The 16317-nt window shown below is 44.3% G+C and overlaps 1 protein-coding gene across 1 annotated transcript in view; it reads left to right on the forward strand.

Annotated features, from left to right (window-relative positions):
- Window positions 1-16095, forward strand: part of LOC139385715 (uncharacterized protein DKFZp434B061-like) — a 43667-nt gene extending 27572 nt beyond the window's left edge. The window contains exon 2 of the mRNA XM_071130999.1: window positions 14570-16095. Within this exon, the coding sequence (XP_070987100.1) occupies window positions 14570-16095 (1526 nt within the window). The remainder of the gene's footprint in view (window positions 1-14569) is intronic.
- The last annotated feature ends 222 nt before the right edge of the window (window positions 16096-16317 follow it).

Raw genomic sequence — 16317 nt, forward strand, 5'->3', positions numbered from 1 at the left:
AAAAGGGACAGCTTACCCATAGTGCAACAGAGTTATTCCACCACTATGAGCAACTCCTATGTTGTCTAAAACACAACACAGACCTGTGATACCTCAAATTGTCAAGGCAAAATAGGGACAGCTACGGTAATATCAATGATATCTAGAACCCTATACAAACATATTGGCTTCTTTGATAATATAACCATCCAACAATTAGTCACGAAGTATGAGTGAACGACCGATCCCTCTGAAAGGCCTCTTCGCTGATGTTTTGACCATAAGCGCAAACCCTATATCCACATGCGCCCACATTCATAGTGACGCTTCCCCACCGTACTGAACCTGCTACTGAGAGCGTATTTTCAAGGATACTGACAACAACAAAAAAACCACAACAAAAAAGGGGGGAAAAGCCACAGAAACGTGAAGGACACAACGGGTTACTCTCCAAGGGACTGCATTCATTCCTGCCATTGTCATGCAAGCCCGGTTGTAAGTAATAATGTGGCCTTTAATGACGGAATGATGGACCTGCCAAACACTGCTCCTGCCATATACTGTCTGCATGTCCCTGCCGGCAGCCGCTCAGATGCCCATCTGGGACATATTAGCATATCCTCGTCAATCCACAGCCCGCTTTAACATAATCCATATTTGTTGGGTAAAGTCCAACAGTGAGCCTCCAGTACAACGGTCATATGATGCTATGACACGCCGCAACCTGCTCACATAAAGCATGCTTGGGCAGCTAAGCAATTCAGAAATGCAAATGTCAGGGCACACGGCTCTCTACCTTGTACCTAGAGGGACAAATCCCTTTTGGCCAGACATCTCCAGACTGTTGCCTTGGTATTCCTCCACGACTGTTCGTGTGATTTTTATTCTAAGTGTTATAGACAGAGGGGGGGGGGGGGGGGGGGAACAAAAAGAACCTGCTGTCATGCCTGGAAGTGAGTGTGTAAAATACATTTAGCCACTGAGGCATGGTACAGTATGCTTCACCTATCAGAGGAATAATGCCATATTTTGATCCACATTTGCTTGGTAAACACGTTGCTCTCTTTCCCTAAAAGGCACAGGCCGGGTTGAATTACGTTAAAGCCCTTCGCTGACTTATTAGTGCTGTTATTTGCATGCATTTGCTGGAATAGGTCGTCCTTACGTCAACATACACAAGATGGCTCCCTTACGAGGCTTCTGGCTATGTGCATTCTAGAAACCGATGGTGGTCTAGCACTGCACCGTCAAGCAGATTGGTGTCACTGACAGGAAAACACTGCAGTGAGTTGACGGTATCATCTGGAAGGATTGTCAACCTGTGCCTTCACGTACATCCTCTGCACGAACCAGTCGCGTACAGAAAACGCTCCCCCTCATTCATTTCTCTGTATAGATGACCTCGTATCAGTTAGATGATCGAAGATGCAACATCATGGGTCCTGTGTCACGGTCGGTACCCAAGGAAAGGAAAACCACATACATGTTTAGCCACGTACAACACAATGAAGAAGACACATGGGTAATGAACGTGAAATGTATTTGAACAGCTCGTACGGAGTCGTACAATAAAAGCGGGTCAATATTTCCTCTGATCGTACTCTCGACATCAAAGAGGGGTGTAATAGACCTTTAGCCTGCCCATGAAGCACATTCATTCTATATAAACCGCAGATCCTACAGCAGCACTCTCTGGTAAGACACTATATGAACACGGTGACCTTTTCAACTTTGGGGAATCTGTCATCAATGTCAATCTTAATGAGATCATAATCTAGATCTAGAAAGTGCATCTTGCTGGCAGACCTGCTTCTCGTGAAATGAACGGGCAAGTTAAGTATGGGCATATTACAGCTGAAAGGTTCATGAGCAAATAATTGATCAACTTCAAAGGCAAAGCTGTTTACTAGTGTAAATATAGCAATGAACCTGTTCTTTTCTCCAATATTGGAACACTGGCAATAAAAAGGAAACTGTCCAAAGTTAAAACCAAAACAATCCTCAATAAATGTTATCTGGCTGACATCTAAGGAGGGCATATCCATCTCTATAAACTATTTCCAACAATATAATTGTTGACAATTTAATAAACATTTTGTCTTTAACGTACTGCCAATCCAAAATGATCTTTATTTTGATGTCGAGGGGGTTTGCTTTCCAAAACCATCCCACTGGTTCATTTTCAAGAAACGTGCAACACAATATTTGTCTAGATATCTCACTGTTGTGATTTTTTTTTTTTTTAAGTTGGCTACATGGGATAGTCTACAGATAGAAATTCAGCAGAATTCTGCTAGCCACTAGAAAACAATACCTGTCATAGACCATCATCACATAAGCCTTCTGAGATATCAACTCAGAGAACTTTTAACCCAGGAATTTCAAATCCTTCTGTCAAAGAGGGAGCAGAGATCCGGGGATCATGACACTTTAGTCGGCAGCAGTCACACAGCTCTGAGCTGGCTGCTACTCCAGCTGGACCCCACTGCTTGGCAGACAGGGCCAGAGGGGAGGTGAGCATTTTAGTTTGCCTTGTACTTAAACACACTGAAATTGATTTCACTTATATCAGCATTCACATTGTTCTAGAAGAACACATTATAAACGCTCCCTAGCATTGTTCACGAAGGAAATAAAGCGCATACTGCTGTCTATAGCTGAACAAAGTGGAAGAAACAGCAACATAAAAAAAGGCAGACATTTTTTGGAGACCTGTCAATTGTCAGATCTACCTAGTAGAGCTGATACCAGATATGTCTAGCCAGAGACGGACTCAGTGGACGCCGTATTTTAATTAGATTCACACCACTGCACTCGAGGGCATCCCACGCCAAATGCATACATACACACCCTCGCTCATTCATTTCACAAAGTTGAAGAAGGAACTTCCTGTTCCTCACTTTCACCTGCAGAGCAATTACAGGATGAGAGCTATTAACCATCAAGGCATCACACTTCAACATCCCTAACAATCCTCCTAAAAATGCACCCCCCCCCCAAAAAAAAACAACAACGATGAAACAAACAATGAAAATTGCCCAATTTGAGCTGCGTTTCGGGAGAGGTGAGTAGGAGCCCTGCAGTTCACACACCTCCCCTAACCCAGTACCCACAACGAGGAGCCGGAGAGGGCCTCTTCTCAGAGGGGTGTCATTGCTGCATGTCATCAGACTGCTTAAATTGCACTGCCAGTGGATAAGCAGCAGGGGTCACATGAGGCCCAGTGTGGACTGCAGCATGTAACGCTTGGAGGACCACGTTCTGAAGGCCAGCCAGTAATGACCACCAAGCCGTCCCAACAAAGATAGAGGGGGAGCTGTTTTTGTGTTTTCATTTCAACACGCGCGTGCACACACACACACACACACACACACACACACACACACACACACACACACACACACACACACACACACAGTGGACAAAAGGCCAAGTGAAGCCTCTCTGTGTAACCTTACAGAGAGTACAAGGTTTTGCTCATTTGGATTATACATGATCAATATATCTACAGCATGTCAATCTTCAAGAAGGCAACAGAGTTTGGTAGGGTCCATTTCTACATTAATATAATCAAACAGGATAGAGTATCACGTTGAACTAAATCTCTGTAAAGGGCATAGCCGAGGCCGAGCAACTGCTGTTGTAAACCCAAAGCCCACATGTGACTTCCCCAGGCCTCAGTTGGGCAGACAGCAGAGGGAGTTAACAAAGCTAATTAGGAGAGGCTGACATGTTAAAATGAGCTGCGGCTCGGGAGCCAGCTCTATCACATATGTTTCCTTTGTGGCGGGTGAAGTGGCTCCTTTGTTTGTGAATTGATGGCGTTTCGCTCGGTGGTCCCTTTGGGGAGAGGCACTGACCTGCGGAGGCCTCGACAGTGAGAAGTGGCTCCTTCTCGGTCTCTCCAACGCCTGCGCCTCCAGCTGTCCCACTCCCTGCCCTCCCCAAAACCTCCCCCTCTCAGAGCCACGGAGGCCCAGAGAGATGGGCAACACCTGTAAAAGAGCGGGCACCCCCTCCACCCAGGCACCCACAGGCAGCCTGCCCACCTGCTACTGAGCTCTCTGGGCCCTGCAGCTTAAACGCTCATTTTGTGCCTCTCAGCACGGGACTTATTGATATAAATAGCTGTGCACAAAGTGCACACTCTGTTTTCTCTTGGTCTGGTGCAGTAGGTGTGTGTGATTATATTCAATGTGTGGCTCTTTCAGGGAGGGATGAAATATGAGCAGACTGGACACAGGGTAAATGACAATCTCCATTACAATCACTGACGATGATGACTGTTAAAGTTACATTTACTATAGTGATGGTATTATAAGTAGACCTACTTGATTTTGGCACCCTATTTCAGGATTTGACTTGAAATGTACAATGCTAACATATATATTTTTTAAATACTAGCGCTCAATAACCTTGTCATTTGTCATGATACAGGATTGTCAACCTTGCTCTGTAAACAAAATGTTAACAGTGTCCTTGAATAGAACTATCCATGTGGCAAGTATCAGATACAACCTAAATTGAAGTAATATTGAATCCGTACGGAGTAGATAAGTTATGTTAATATTTCAGACGTGATTCTGCAAATACTGTTCAGATTAAGACAGGCGAGGGACAGTTTACATTTGAATTATTATTATTTTTAATCATACAGACAGAGTAAGATTAGTTCATTATCATTCACTTATACCATGTAATTACAACTGAGTTAGTTTAAATATGAATAATCAGAGGGAACCTTTACTCTAAAGCACGGGGCCCGGGCATCGAAGAGTTAACTTGTTTTATTGGTGTGTAAACAAAGCTCAGAAAAAGTCCATCTCTTTCACTCACCTAAACCTACATGGCAACAGATTAATCTTCCCCTATTAAGATGACAACACAATTTGCTGAGAAGTTCACTGTAAATACGTTGAGGAGGAGATAATATGTCAGGCTGCTGGCTGGGCTATGCCATTACAGCAGGACATTTGTTTCCATACACACTGGAAGCGATTCAGGAGATGGCATCGCCTTCATGAGGTGAAAGTGAAATCTGGGCCCGATGAGGAAAATAAGGACATCAGGACAACCACACATTAACTTTCATCACAAAAGTCATTTCAACCACCAGGAATATAGAGGCTCCTTCTATCCTGCTCATAAAAGGGGAAAGGTGTAATCCACTGTTTTCAGTTGAAAGGACAACAGTAGTTTTGTCTCCATTAGACATTACAAACAACAGTAACAACAACACACCATCTGGTGCCTTACTATTTCAACAACATCACAGTAAAAGACAATATGGAGATTCTTTCTTCCTTAAACAGGTTCAATAGGAAATTACCCCAACATGGTAAACATTTTCACTATATAGTACTGTCGCATTCCTGAATATTCTGCAGCTTGAACAGTCCAGACCTTAGTTTTGCTGGGGAAACAAAGCACTCCAGTCAAGTGGCTGCATTGATTTTGCAGTAATTGATCTGATGGTTCCTTGTGATAATTGACAATTATCCCTGATTACCAGACAGGGGCTTAGAATCAGTCTAAGAAAATGACCAGCATTATGGGGTGTTGTACAATGGATGAACAAAGATAGATCAATACAACTCTCAGACAACAGCTGAGAAAAACAACTGAAGGGTGTCACACCGCATAATACTTCAGGAACGCTGACAACCCTAACCCAGCAAGGGGTGCTATTGAAAAGGGGGCTAATCATTTGAGGACAGACAATCACAGAAAAAGGGTTACTATTTGAGGCTGGTACAAGCGTCTGTGCAGTGTGGGTGGGTGTGTGTGCACTTGCGTGCGTCTATATATGTCTAGTATATGTCTATATATCTCTATGTTAGTGCGGATGTGACCTCTGCTGATTGGTCCCCTCGATTCCAGCAGACAGATGCAACTCATTGCAGCTTAATAAATAAAGGAGCCCAGGGGACCCCTGCTAAATGGATCTATTAAGTTGGAAACATGTCAGCCAATATAAAAGCGGCCTGACCCCGGGAAAGGTCAACTGTGACATGCATGTTTACTCAGGAAAACAACTAAAGGCTGGAAGGTCTTGTTTTATAGGGCTGCTTCAAAAGGGAGAGTCTGGGCACCGAATTGTTGGGATTATGTTGACTAGGGCCTTTGTTCCCATAAAGAGCGGCTCGCCGTTGTCACTGGTGCTTTGCTAAGGAAGCACTCAAATCCTCACCGCCGCCATCAAAGGGTAAGGTACTGAGATAAGCATTTCATGGTTTCAAAGCACACAAAGCCTCGTCAAGCTCCACTGCTTAACAACACGCAGAGAGATATATATAGATATAGAGATAGTAAGAGAAAGACAGAAAGATTACCACAGTATTAGAGGGAAACAGAGGAGAGAGAGATAGAGAGAGAGAGAGAGAGAGAGAGAGAGAGAGAGATGGGGCAGAAAGTGAGTGGGAAGAGGAGAGTGGAACTGGCAGTCACCCTGTCTGTGACACGAGTGCTGACTGGAGAAGGCTGCCGCAGAGCAACCTTCCCCTCGTCATGTGTGCTGCTTTAAAAAGAGAACAGACCCTCTCCTGCTACAGCAGCACAGTGAACCCTGTCGCTCAGACACAGGGGAGGTGAGGAGGCCCGGCTTCCCTTCCCCACTAATCAGCCTGTATTATGTTTAATCAGCTGATCAAAACACTCGGAGAGAGAGAGGAATTTGCTTGCTTGGTGTGCATATTAGGCATGCAGTCACAGCGTTAACTAGCATTGATGAACTGTTTGCTTATGCCGTAATAATTAACTTCCATTACATTACTTTGTGTGATTACTTTCTTAATTGCCTGAATTATGCATCAATTTAATATCTAATAACCAGTCTCAGACATTAGACAATGTATCAGACACAAATTGCAAACAGTTTCCTGGCTTTAATTAAACACAAGAATAAATGAAACGTTGTAGGATGGATGTCTTGCAGTGATTTCCTGGCTGCTTAAATATGCTATTTATTATAAAAACATGCAAAATTAACTTTCTCCTCGGGAAAGCAAACCACAAGATGCCAATTACAGTATGCAAGTTGCTTTGCCGTGGCTATTTTACAATCTAGATGAATACGTCGGGTGAGTGCGACTCATTGTTGCATTATGCAAATGCGACAATGAGAGAAGTCACTGACACAGTAGGTTTATTGCATGTTTCAAACAGAGCATCTCGGTCTTATGAAACGGTTATCAAATCAGATCCCCTGACAAAGTGCGTGACCTTGCTTTTCGATCATACTGCAACACACGAATTAACAAAAAACAAAAGCCATCCTTCTTAATTACGCCCTTCTCGGTAAACATACGGCTGTTTGATTTAAAACGTTACCTCCAGGTCTTGAATTGGAGCTGATCAAGAACCAACCCATCTAAACACCGAATCGTTACATGAATTGACGTTTACTTTTTACTCCTCTTGTATCTTAATTTCAACCTCATTCAAAAAGTCATCCATTCATATTAAGGAGATCAATAACAGTGTCATCGACAGTGACTCTTGGTGAGCAAGCAACAAAAGGAAGCGCACGAACTCCGACCTTTCCCACAAACAGTAAATAATAAGTGCTAAAAAAATGGATGGTATTGAAATGGATGCAGAAGTCAGACATCAAGACGCTGCAATGACAGCGATCTCTTTAACTGATCTAAACTCATGCAAATCCACCAGACTGGTGTTAGGCCTGGCAGCGCCATTAGTCTCTGCTTTTTAAATGATCTCCAGGGCTGGTAAGGGCTGTGAGCTGCTGGCAATGCAAGGTTAGACACAAAATGACGGCAGCGTGTGGATGCTTCACAGACCTCATGATAGTTTCCGTCTGTCATTATTTACGTCTGACTAGACGCGTCATGTCAGCTACCTAGAGAGGCACTTTTAATGTGAATCCCCCCCATTCGTTCTCCTATTGCTTTTGCACAAGCAGAGTAGGATACCATTATTTCTCTGCTTCACTACACTTAGGTGAAGCTTGCCCCCCCCCCTCTCTCTCAGAATCAAAAGACAGATCCCCGCCTGCTATTATACATGCTTGTGTTCTAACGGAGAGAGTTGACACAAAACGGCCATTTCACACATACATACTAGCCTACGTCTGCAAAGATTACTAAGCGTTTGATTTAAATGATAAAACTCTACAATACTTGAGTCGCTGTTGGGACTCCATCAACTAGATCTGTGAGGGAGACTTCCACCTGCAGTATGAAGCTACATAGGGATCCATCGACTTAAATAAAAGCATACTTATATCAAAACTGGATTCACATTCAACAGCTCTACCATGTCTAATAGAAGTTCATTCAGGTGCTGTGAAGTCACTGAAAACCCCCAAAAGTATATATTTTCATGGTCTCATTTCTAGTTTCTCCTCACTACTAACAGTTTTTACTTCAAAGGGGCTGTTCTGAGGCTCAATAAGCTGGTCATTTATCAAAAGACCATCCATGAATCAAGCAACGTTGCAGAATCAATCATTGATTCACCTTATTCCCATGTTTTTCCATCTGAGCCATATAATGATCATTAAACTGACCATGGCATGTCTGAAAAATGGATTCATAATCCACTGATAGCATCACCAGAGATCCTGAGAAGAGCATCTTAAGGGTAGGAATAAAGCAATAGCCTGGCACACCAAAAATTCAATAATGGACTTTTATAATAGTAATAATAATTGACTGAGTGTATATACCGCTTTCCACCACATCTATAAGCAATAGACTATAAAGAGTCAAGGTGCTAGGCTAAGAAGACCTAGCCTTCATGTTCCTGGCTGAGGTCCATCCTTATGCTTTGTGCACGTGATCCCAGCCTAGATGAGCATGCCTTAATGGGGCCTGCTTAGCCCCATCATGACCCAATGAGTGTCGGTTGTGGAGTGGATGTGTCTGGTATGCGTGTTCCCAGCAGGGAGACGGGGCCTTATGAAGGTCACCATTACAGTAGTCCAGGGGCTCTCTAAGTGAACCCTGGAGAGGATAATAAGCTCTGTCCAACACTGTCTCTCTGTGCTCTCACCGTGGCCTCAGCTCTGCCGACCTCGGCACTCTAAATGAAAAAGTGTATTTTTTCGTTTTGAATATGGACAGCTCAATTTCTACATTTATTGTATAACTGAATATCATTCTATTACGTTTTTATACATTTTAGTGGAATTATTCAGCGAAACAAAATGAACTACAACCAAGAGGGTAAGAAAATATACATATAAGACCTTGGTCCAGAGTGAGAATCAGAAAACAATGTTTTTATGTTTTGCAAACCAATACTTGCGTAAGTATAACAGGAAAAAAAAAAGGGTTTTGCCTCCCGAGATATCAGTTCTCATAAAGTGTGTGACAATATCGCCCTGTGTTATGGCCGCCTAATGGACAATGTAGCATTAATTCAGCTTCAGATGAACAGGCAGGACAGCAGAATCAAAAATGAAGAGGGGCCCAAGGTGTATGAATTATGCATATTATATTACCATACCCCTGCAATACCATGTATGACAAAACAATGCAGTGGAAATTGGCCTGCAACCGAGATATTGAACAATTTTCTACATGGTTCTTGCCCACCTCAGATGTGAAATTTTATTTCGCTTGTTCAATAAGAACACAGCAGTCCATATAAGGTCTGAGTGTTCCAATCCAGCACTTCTACAGAATGTAATGTAAACAAGGGGGGGATAATTGAAAAGAAAGGTCTCCTGACTGACCGCTTTCCCGGAGACTTATCATTGAGTTGGATGGGAATTTGGCTGAGTGGCAGAAAAGAATTACCTTCTTTCATTGATTTTCCTTTAGAAATCAAAGGTAGATAAATCAGATCGGGCAATTTGCTTTGGCTGGCCCAGTAAAGCCATTCCTGTAGGCTGAACAACATGTCAGAAACTATTATTTGCAATCATGCACCTCTTATAAATCCAGAGCGAAAATGAATAAATGAGAGTTCACAAACAAAGGCATTCACTGAGAAACAATGCATTTTGAGTTCGTATTAGGCTGCCCACGCCCTTTTGTGGGTAGAAAGACCCAACATGCTTCAGTACAGGAGTAACAAATATAATAGAAATTAACACAATGTACAGTACACACAAATGACATCAGTAAGGACATCCTCTATTCCATCTCAGGGATACATTTCCATCCCAAGCAGTAACCCCACTCTAACGGTCCAGTTTGGGTTCTGTGTAGCTTAGTTGGGAGAGAATGGCGCTTATAAACACCAGGGTTGTGGCTTTGATTCCCAAGGGGGAACAGTACAACAACAAAAACGCATGAATAAGAATCTACTCACTACTGTAAGTTGCTGTGGATAACAGCGTCTGCTAAACGAACAAAATGCCAAAGCTGACCACATTAATTGAAACATTATGCAGTACTAGTTCTATGCTATTTCAGGGGCATGTTTCATTTCCAAACAGGAACCCCTTTTTAAAGGTCTGGTTTGAAAGCTGACCAGTGTGACCACATCATTTCCATAATTTAGTCTGCTGCTAGTGGAGCCGTACACGTCCCAGTGCTGTGTAACACAGTAAGTGGAATTGGGTAGTGCTTTTGTTCTGGTCTTGTAATCATTACCTGGCATCTTATGGCCTTTATGGCTTTAAAACTTCAGTGTCCTCCCCAGAAAACAAACAGGGAGTTATGGCTGATCTTTTATTAAAACTTTAGGAGAGCGTCCCCCTCTGGAGGGGGTGGAGGAGGAGTGGGACAAATTAGCGTTGACAGTAGACACTTAAAGCAGGAAAATCACAGGCCCTCTGGGAGCCAGCGGCCACATGGGGCTCCCCGCCTGTGTAAAGAACACTCCAGATTTCACTTGAGATGCAGTCGCCTTTTAACAGGGCAGGGGGAATGTCAACAGACCCTCTTGAATGAACCAATAAAAACACTAAAGGAACAGGATTAACCAGCTGATATCACAGAGAGCGGTTTGTTTAGCAAACCACCTCCCCTCATTGGAACAAGGCCCAAAACACAATGTGGACTGACTATACAAGCAGAACCTTTCTTTTGTTTAGCATGTTTCTAATGGACCAAAATAGTGTGTTTAGTGTTTGTAATGCCATTTTCGAGCCGCTGCACAGTCTACCATTCAATTATGTTACAATTATACTCTCTTTTAAAGGAGCGGTGGCTTTTGAAACATAATTCCAAAGCGAGGACGACTGTCTCTCCAAAAGCCCCATAAATTACTTTCAGGTTAAGTGACAAGTCTAAAGAGATGTCAAAAAGAAGTGAAGATATCCTTTAACATATCAGAGCCAAATGTACCATGACCTTTTAACTCAGAGCGTCTTCTTTTCCAATTACGGTCTGATAGGAAATTGACTTACTTGTTCCTAAGCTCGCCCTCTAACCTTTAACCTACATCTTCTAACAGACATTTAATTCCCACTTAATTCCTTGTCTGTTGGCTACTCCATTATTCTTTTTATTGTCCATTTAGTGCAGAGCTCTACGGGTCATAAATTACCATGTAACAACCTGAAGCAGTAATTACCAGACATCAGGGGCATTCAATCTCCTAGTAATTTCTCAGCAGCTGTGATGGAGAGCTCTCAGCACAATTAATGCCTCAACATTCTGAACAGGCAATGTCAAGGCCTCCTCAGGACCCACCGACTACACCCTGAACGAAATGAAAGCTAACCATGATGTGTATTAGAGTTGAAACGTAGCATTTGATTCGCTTGCCAAAAGCTTTCGAGCATCGGTCATCCAATTATGTTGCCGCAGAACTTTGACCTAGATCCTCAACTACGACTAAAGCAAACACAGCCAAGAAATTGACACTTGATATGGGATAAATATAGCATGGTGGGTCGACGTTCTAGGGGTATGCACTCTCTATAGAGACCTAGGTTAATGTATACTGAAACAAGAGAGGATACAGTTAAATATAGCTATGGCCGTGCTAAGCACAGCCATAGTGAAATCCTCAAGGCAACTCAGGGGCAACCCTCAGACTTTCACGGTCCACAACAGGCTTGTGTAAACTGTGTCATGTTCCAACCAGAAAGCACAAATTGGTGTTAATATCCAAGACAAACCTTTGTCATTTTCTTATAGGCTACTGTAGTGCACTCAACTCCGAAGATGCTGTGTTTATTGCCATTGAAAGAAAACGAACTGTACAAAACTCTCAATGAAAATGTAATTGTCGCCTACTCTCAGGAAATTATTGAATGAATGGTACTTTTTAAGCAAGCCTGATACTGCAAATGATCCATGATTTTTTTTCATTAATGGAACTTAATGCTATCATTAGAGCTTAATTCACTGGTTAATATACAAGCTGCAGAAGTTCCTGTCATGCACCAAGAACATGTAAACACACAACAAGTCTGTGCGTGTCATAAATTGAAAATGAGCTCGCTCTTCTCCAGAAATACTGCCGAATGAAGTCGAATTTATGAGCTTGGACCACCAGAGCTTACAGCTCGTGTTATGACCTTGAGTCCATGTTTATTCGAATGCAAACAGAATTACTCAAGCTATTTACATGTCATATGCATTGCCATGGGCCCAAACTACTTCATCTGCTTGAGAGTGAATGCATTCCTTAAAATCTGCATAAATGATGATATTTTTCCCCTCTGATTATGACTGAGCTAGGTCACCATTGATTAAACACTGACTGTTGATTTGACACAATCCATATAAGTAATATCTAATGCAAAAACTCGCGGACGGATTTACAAAGATAGCTAATTCTGAGCAATAAAAAAGGAAAATGCTTTGCGTAATTCTTTTCAGTTCATTTCAACCTTTTTGTAAATACTTTATGGTGACATTTTGAACAACCAGGGAAAACAATGTACTGGTGAAGACCTACTGAAATGACAATCGCACCGACCAACGGACTATCCCAAAAATGTTTTATTGCAAGATATTTTAGTACAGTTGGGTTAGTTAGTAGACACACATTAGACTCTTCTACAAGACATGGTCGGTAAATTAGACGATTCTAGAGAAGTCTGTCTGGCTACGACGGAATCAAGATAAAACAATCTACCTTAAGGAGCTGATTGGGTCGGGATGTCCAAGTGGAAACCCTGTGCCTTAAGGAATAAAAAAAACATTGTTAATATGAGTATCACACAAAGGGATTCACAAAAAAAATACCATTTGTTTGTCTTTTGAGCATCTTTCACTGCCTTCAAAGACAGCTCTCTAACTCCTGTGACAAGTGATGGGGATGTCAGGCGAGTTTAGTCATTTGCAATGGGCAACTAATTTATTATTGAAAAAGTGAGGGTAAAACATTGAAGGATTTCCCTTTAATCAGATCTCTTAGGAATCCATGTAGTGGACCAATGCCCCAATGAGTTCCCTTTAAAAAGGCAGGAAAATAAGATTGGCTGCTGCACGCTGGCTAAGCTTTACCCTCAAATCAAGAGGAATCTGGGGAATTTACTTCAATCTAAGAGCCATTCGCATCTGTGAAAAGTTCTTTCTCTTCACCTATTAACTCTGAATAAAGCCACCATCATTTATGCATCTGTTCATTTAGAAATCCTCAAGCTCCTAAGCTGAAGATCTGAGCCAAATTTGGAACTTACGGATGACTAATCACAGAGGCGCTTCAGAACTGGAACCACAAATGGATCCTTCACAGCATTGTAAATCAGTACCTCAAAGACTATAATTTAGCCACAAGCAAAGACTGCTTGTTTATCAGATGGTGCCTGGGATAAGAGTCTAGGATGAAAACCTTCCCGTAAATCTGGGTACCTTTTATCTGCTCATGGAGACACACTGGCTGATTCAAAGTTGTGCGGGGCTCTCCCGAATTAAAAAGGAAAGGAGGCCTTTCATGTCAAGCAGTGGGCGTTATATGATGAGCTCTCCGCAAGCTTAATGGATGTGCTTTATGGAGACATCCAAACATGGTGTAATTGGTCTTAATGCATTCTGAATAGAAGAGCATGGCACTGACAGGGAGGCATGAGAGAATTTGGTGTCCTACACTGTCATAACAAAACACAAACGCACTTAACTGAAAAAGTTTGAGTATTTTTTGTGCATTCATGTGCTTTAAAATGTAGCCTAGCAGAGCTAGCTAAATTAGCATCGCAGGCTACGCTTGTGTTTTGCGAGTTGACAAGCTGCCTGCTCAATAAACAAACAGTCTAGTTAGTTGTCTGATACACTGCTCAGAGTGACACTGCTAAACCCCAGACGATGCATCAAAACTCACAGTGACTGATTCTGATATCTCAATAAGCACCTGGATAGCTCTTAACATGTCACACCTGCACTTCTATAGCATCCCCCGCCTGGCCTCACTGGGAGCTCAATACACCTGCTTCATGCTTTTTAACATCTCAGCATCTGGAAGCTAAACATCATGCATGTTTAATTAGGAGGATTTAGGGTCTTGGGAACGCTGTTGCGATTTTTAATCCATACTTTTCATACTGACATCTTTCAGGTCTCTACACTGACATACCTACTAATATCATATACAGGACAGTGACAAAATACTGGGCTATGTGCACCTCGGTACATATACACTTTTGTTGCATCTGATTAAGTTATTTTCAGAGTGGAAATGTGGCCTACCTGTTGTGTGTCATCAAAAGCTTTGTCTCCTTCCACAGTCCTCACCGCTCCACAGTCCTCACCGCTCCACAGTCCTCACCGCTCCACAGTCCTCACCGCTCCACAGTCCTCATCGCTCCAAGGTCCTCACCGCTCCACAGTACTCACCGCTCCACGGTCCTCACCGCTCCACGGTCCTCACCGCTCCACGGTCCTCACCGCTCCAAGGTCCTCACCGCTCCACGGTCCTCATCGCTCCAAGGTCTTCACCGCTCCACAGTCCTCATCGCTCCACAGTCCTGATCGCTCCAAGGTCCTCACCGCTCCAAGGTCCTCACCGCTCCAAGGTCCTCACCGCTCCAAGGTCCTCATCGCTCCAAGGTCCTCACCGCTCCACAGTCCTCATCGCTCCAAGGTCCTCACCGCTCCAAGGTCCTCACCGCTCTACGGTCCTCACCGCTCCACGGTCCTCACCGCTTTACGGTCCTCATCGCTCCAAGGTCCTCACCGCTCCACGGTCCTCATCGCTCCAAGGTCTTTACCGCTCCACAGTCCTCATCGCTCCACAGTCCTCATCGCTCCAAGGTCCTCACCGCTCCAAGGTCCTCACCGCTCCAAGGTCCTCACCGCTCCAAGGTCCTCATCGCTCCAAGGTCCTCATCGCTCCAAGGTCCTCACCGCTCCACAGTCCTCATCGCTCCAAGGTCCTCACCGCTCCAAGGTCCTCACCGCTCCAAGGTCCTCACCGCTCCAAGGTCCTCACCGCTCCAAGGTCCTCACCGCTCCACAGTCCTCACCGCTCCACAGTCCTCACCGCTCCACAGTCCTCACCGCTCCACGGTCCTCATCGCTCCACGGTCCTCACCGCTCCGCAGTCCTCACCGCTCCACAGTCCTCATCGCTCCACAGTCCTCACCGCTCCAAGGTCCTCACCGCTCCACAGTCCTCACCGCTCCAAGGTCCTCACCGCTCCGCAGTCCTCACCGCTCCGCAGTCCTCACCGCATCACAGTCCTCACCGCTCCGCAGTCCTCACCGCATCGCAGTCCTCACCGCTCCGCAGTCCTCACCGCTCCGCAGTCCTCACCGCTCCGCAGTCCTCACCGCATCGCAGTCCTCACCGCTCCACAGTCCTCGCCGCTCCACAGTCCTCACCGCTCCGCAGTCCTCACCGCTCCGCAGTCCTCACCGCTCCGCAGTCCTCACCGCTCCACAATCCTCACCGCTCCACAATCCTCACCGCTCCACAGTCCTCACCGCTCCACAGTCCTCACCGCTCCACATTCCTCACCGCTCCGCAGTACTCACCGCATCACAGTCCTCACCGCTCCACAGTCCTCACCGCTCCACAGTCCTCACCGCTCCACAGTCCTCACCGCTCCACAGTCCTCACCGCTCCACAGTCCTCACCGCTCCACAGTCCTCACCGCTCCACAGTCCTCATCGCTCCACAGTCCTCACCGCTCCACAGTCCTCACCGCTCCACAGTCCTCACCGCTCCACAGTCCTCACCGCTCCGCAGTCCTCACCGCTCCGCAGTCCTCACCGCTCCACAGTCCTCACCGCTCCACAGTCCTCATTTCTAAAAGACAACAAAATTAAAGAAATGGTCAAGAAAATGATTAGAGTTAGTCCTGTGAGAAATACCATTAAAAATGAAAGCATTTTCTTTTCATCTTAGTGTCACCCCGTATGCTACTATATTCAGAGTGCAAAGTACGATAAATAGTTTCCATTTAATGAGCATATGCTATTTAACAAGGGAATACCAAGGGGAGACTTTGTTGATCAATATTATCGCATACTTC

This window comes from Oncorhynchus clarkii, chromosome 3, assembly GCF_045791955.1.
Source record: "Oncorhynchus clarkii lewisi isolate Uvic-CL-2024 chromosome 3, UVic_Ocla_1.0, whole genome shotgun sequence".
Taxonomy (NCBI): Eukaryota; Metazoa; Chordata; class Actinopteri; order Salmoniformes; family Salmonidae; genus Oncorhynchus; species Oncorhynchus clarkii.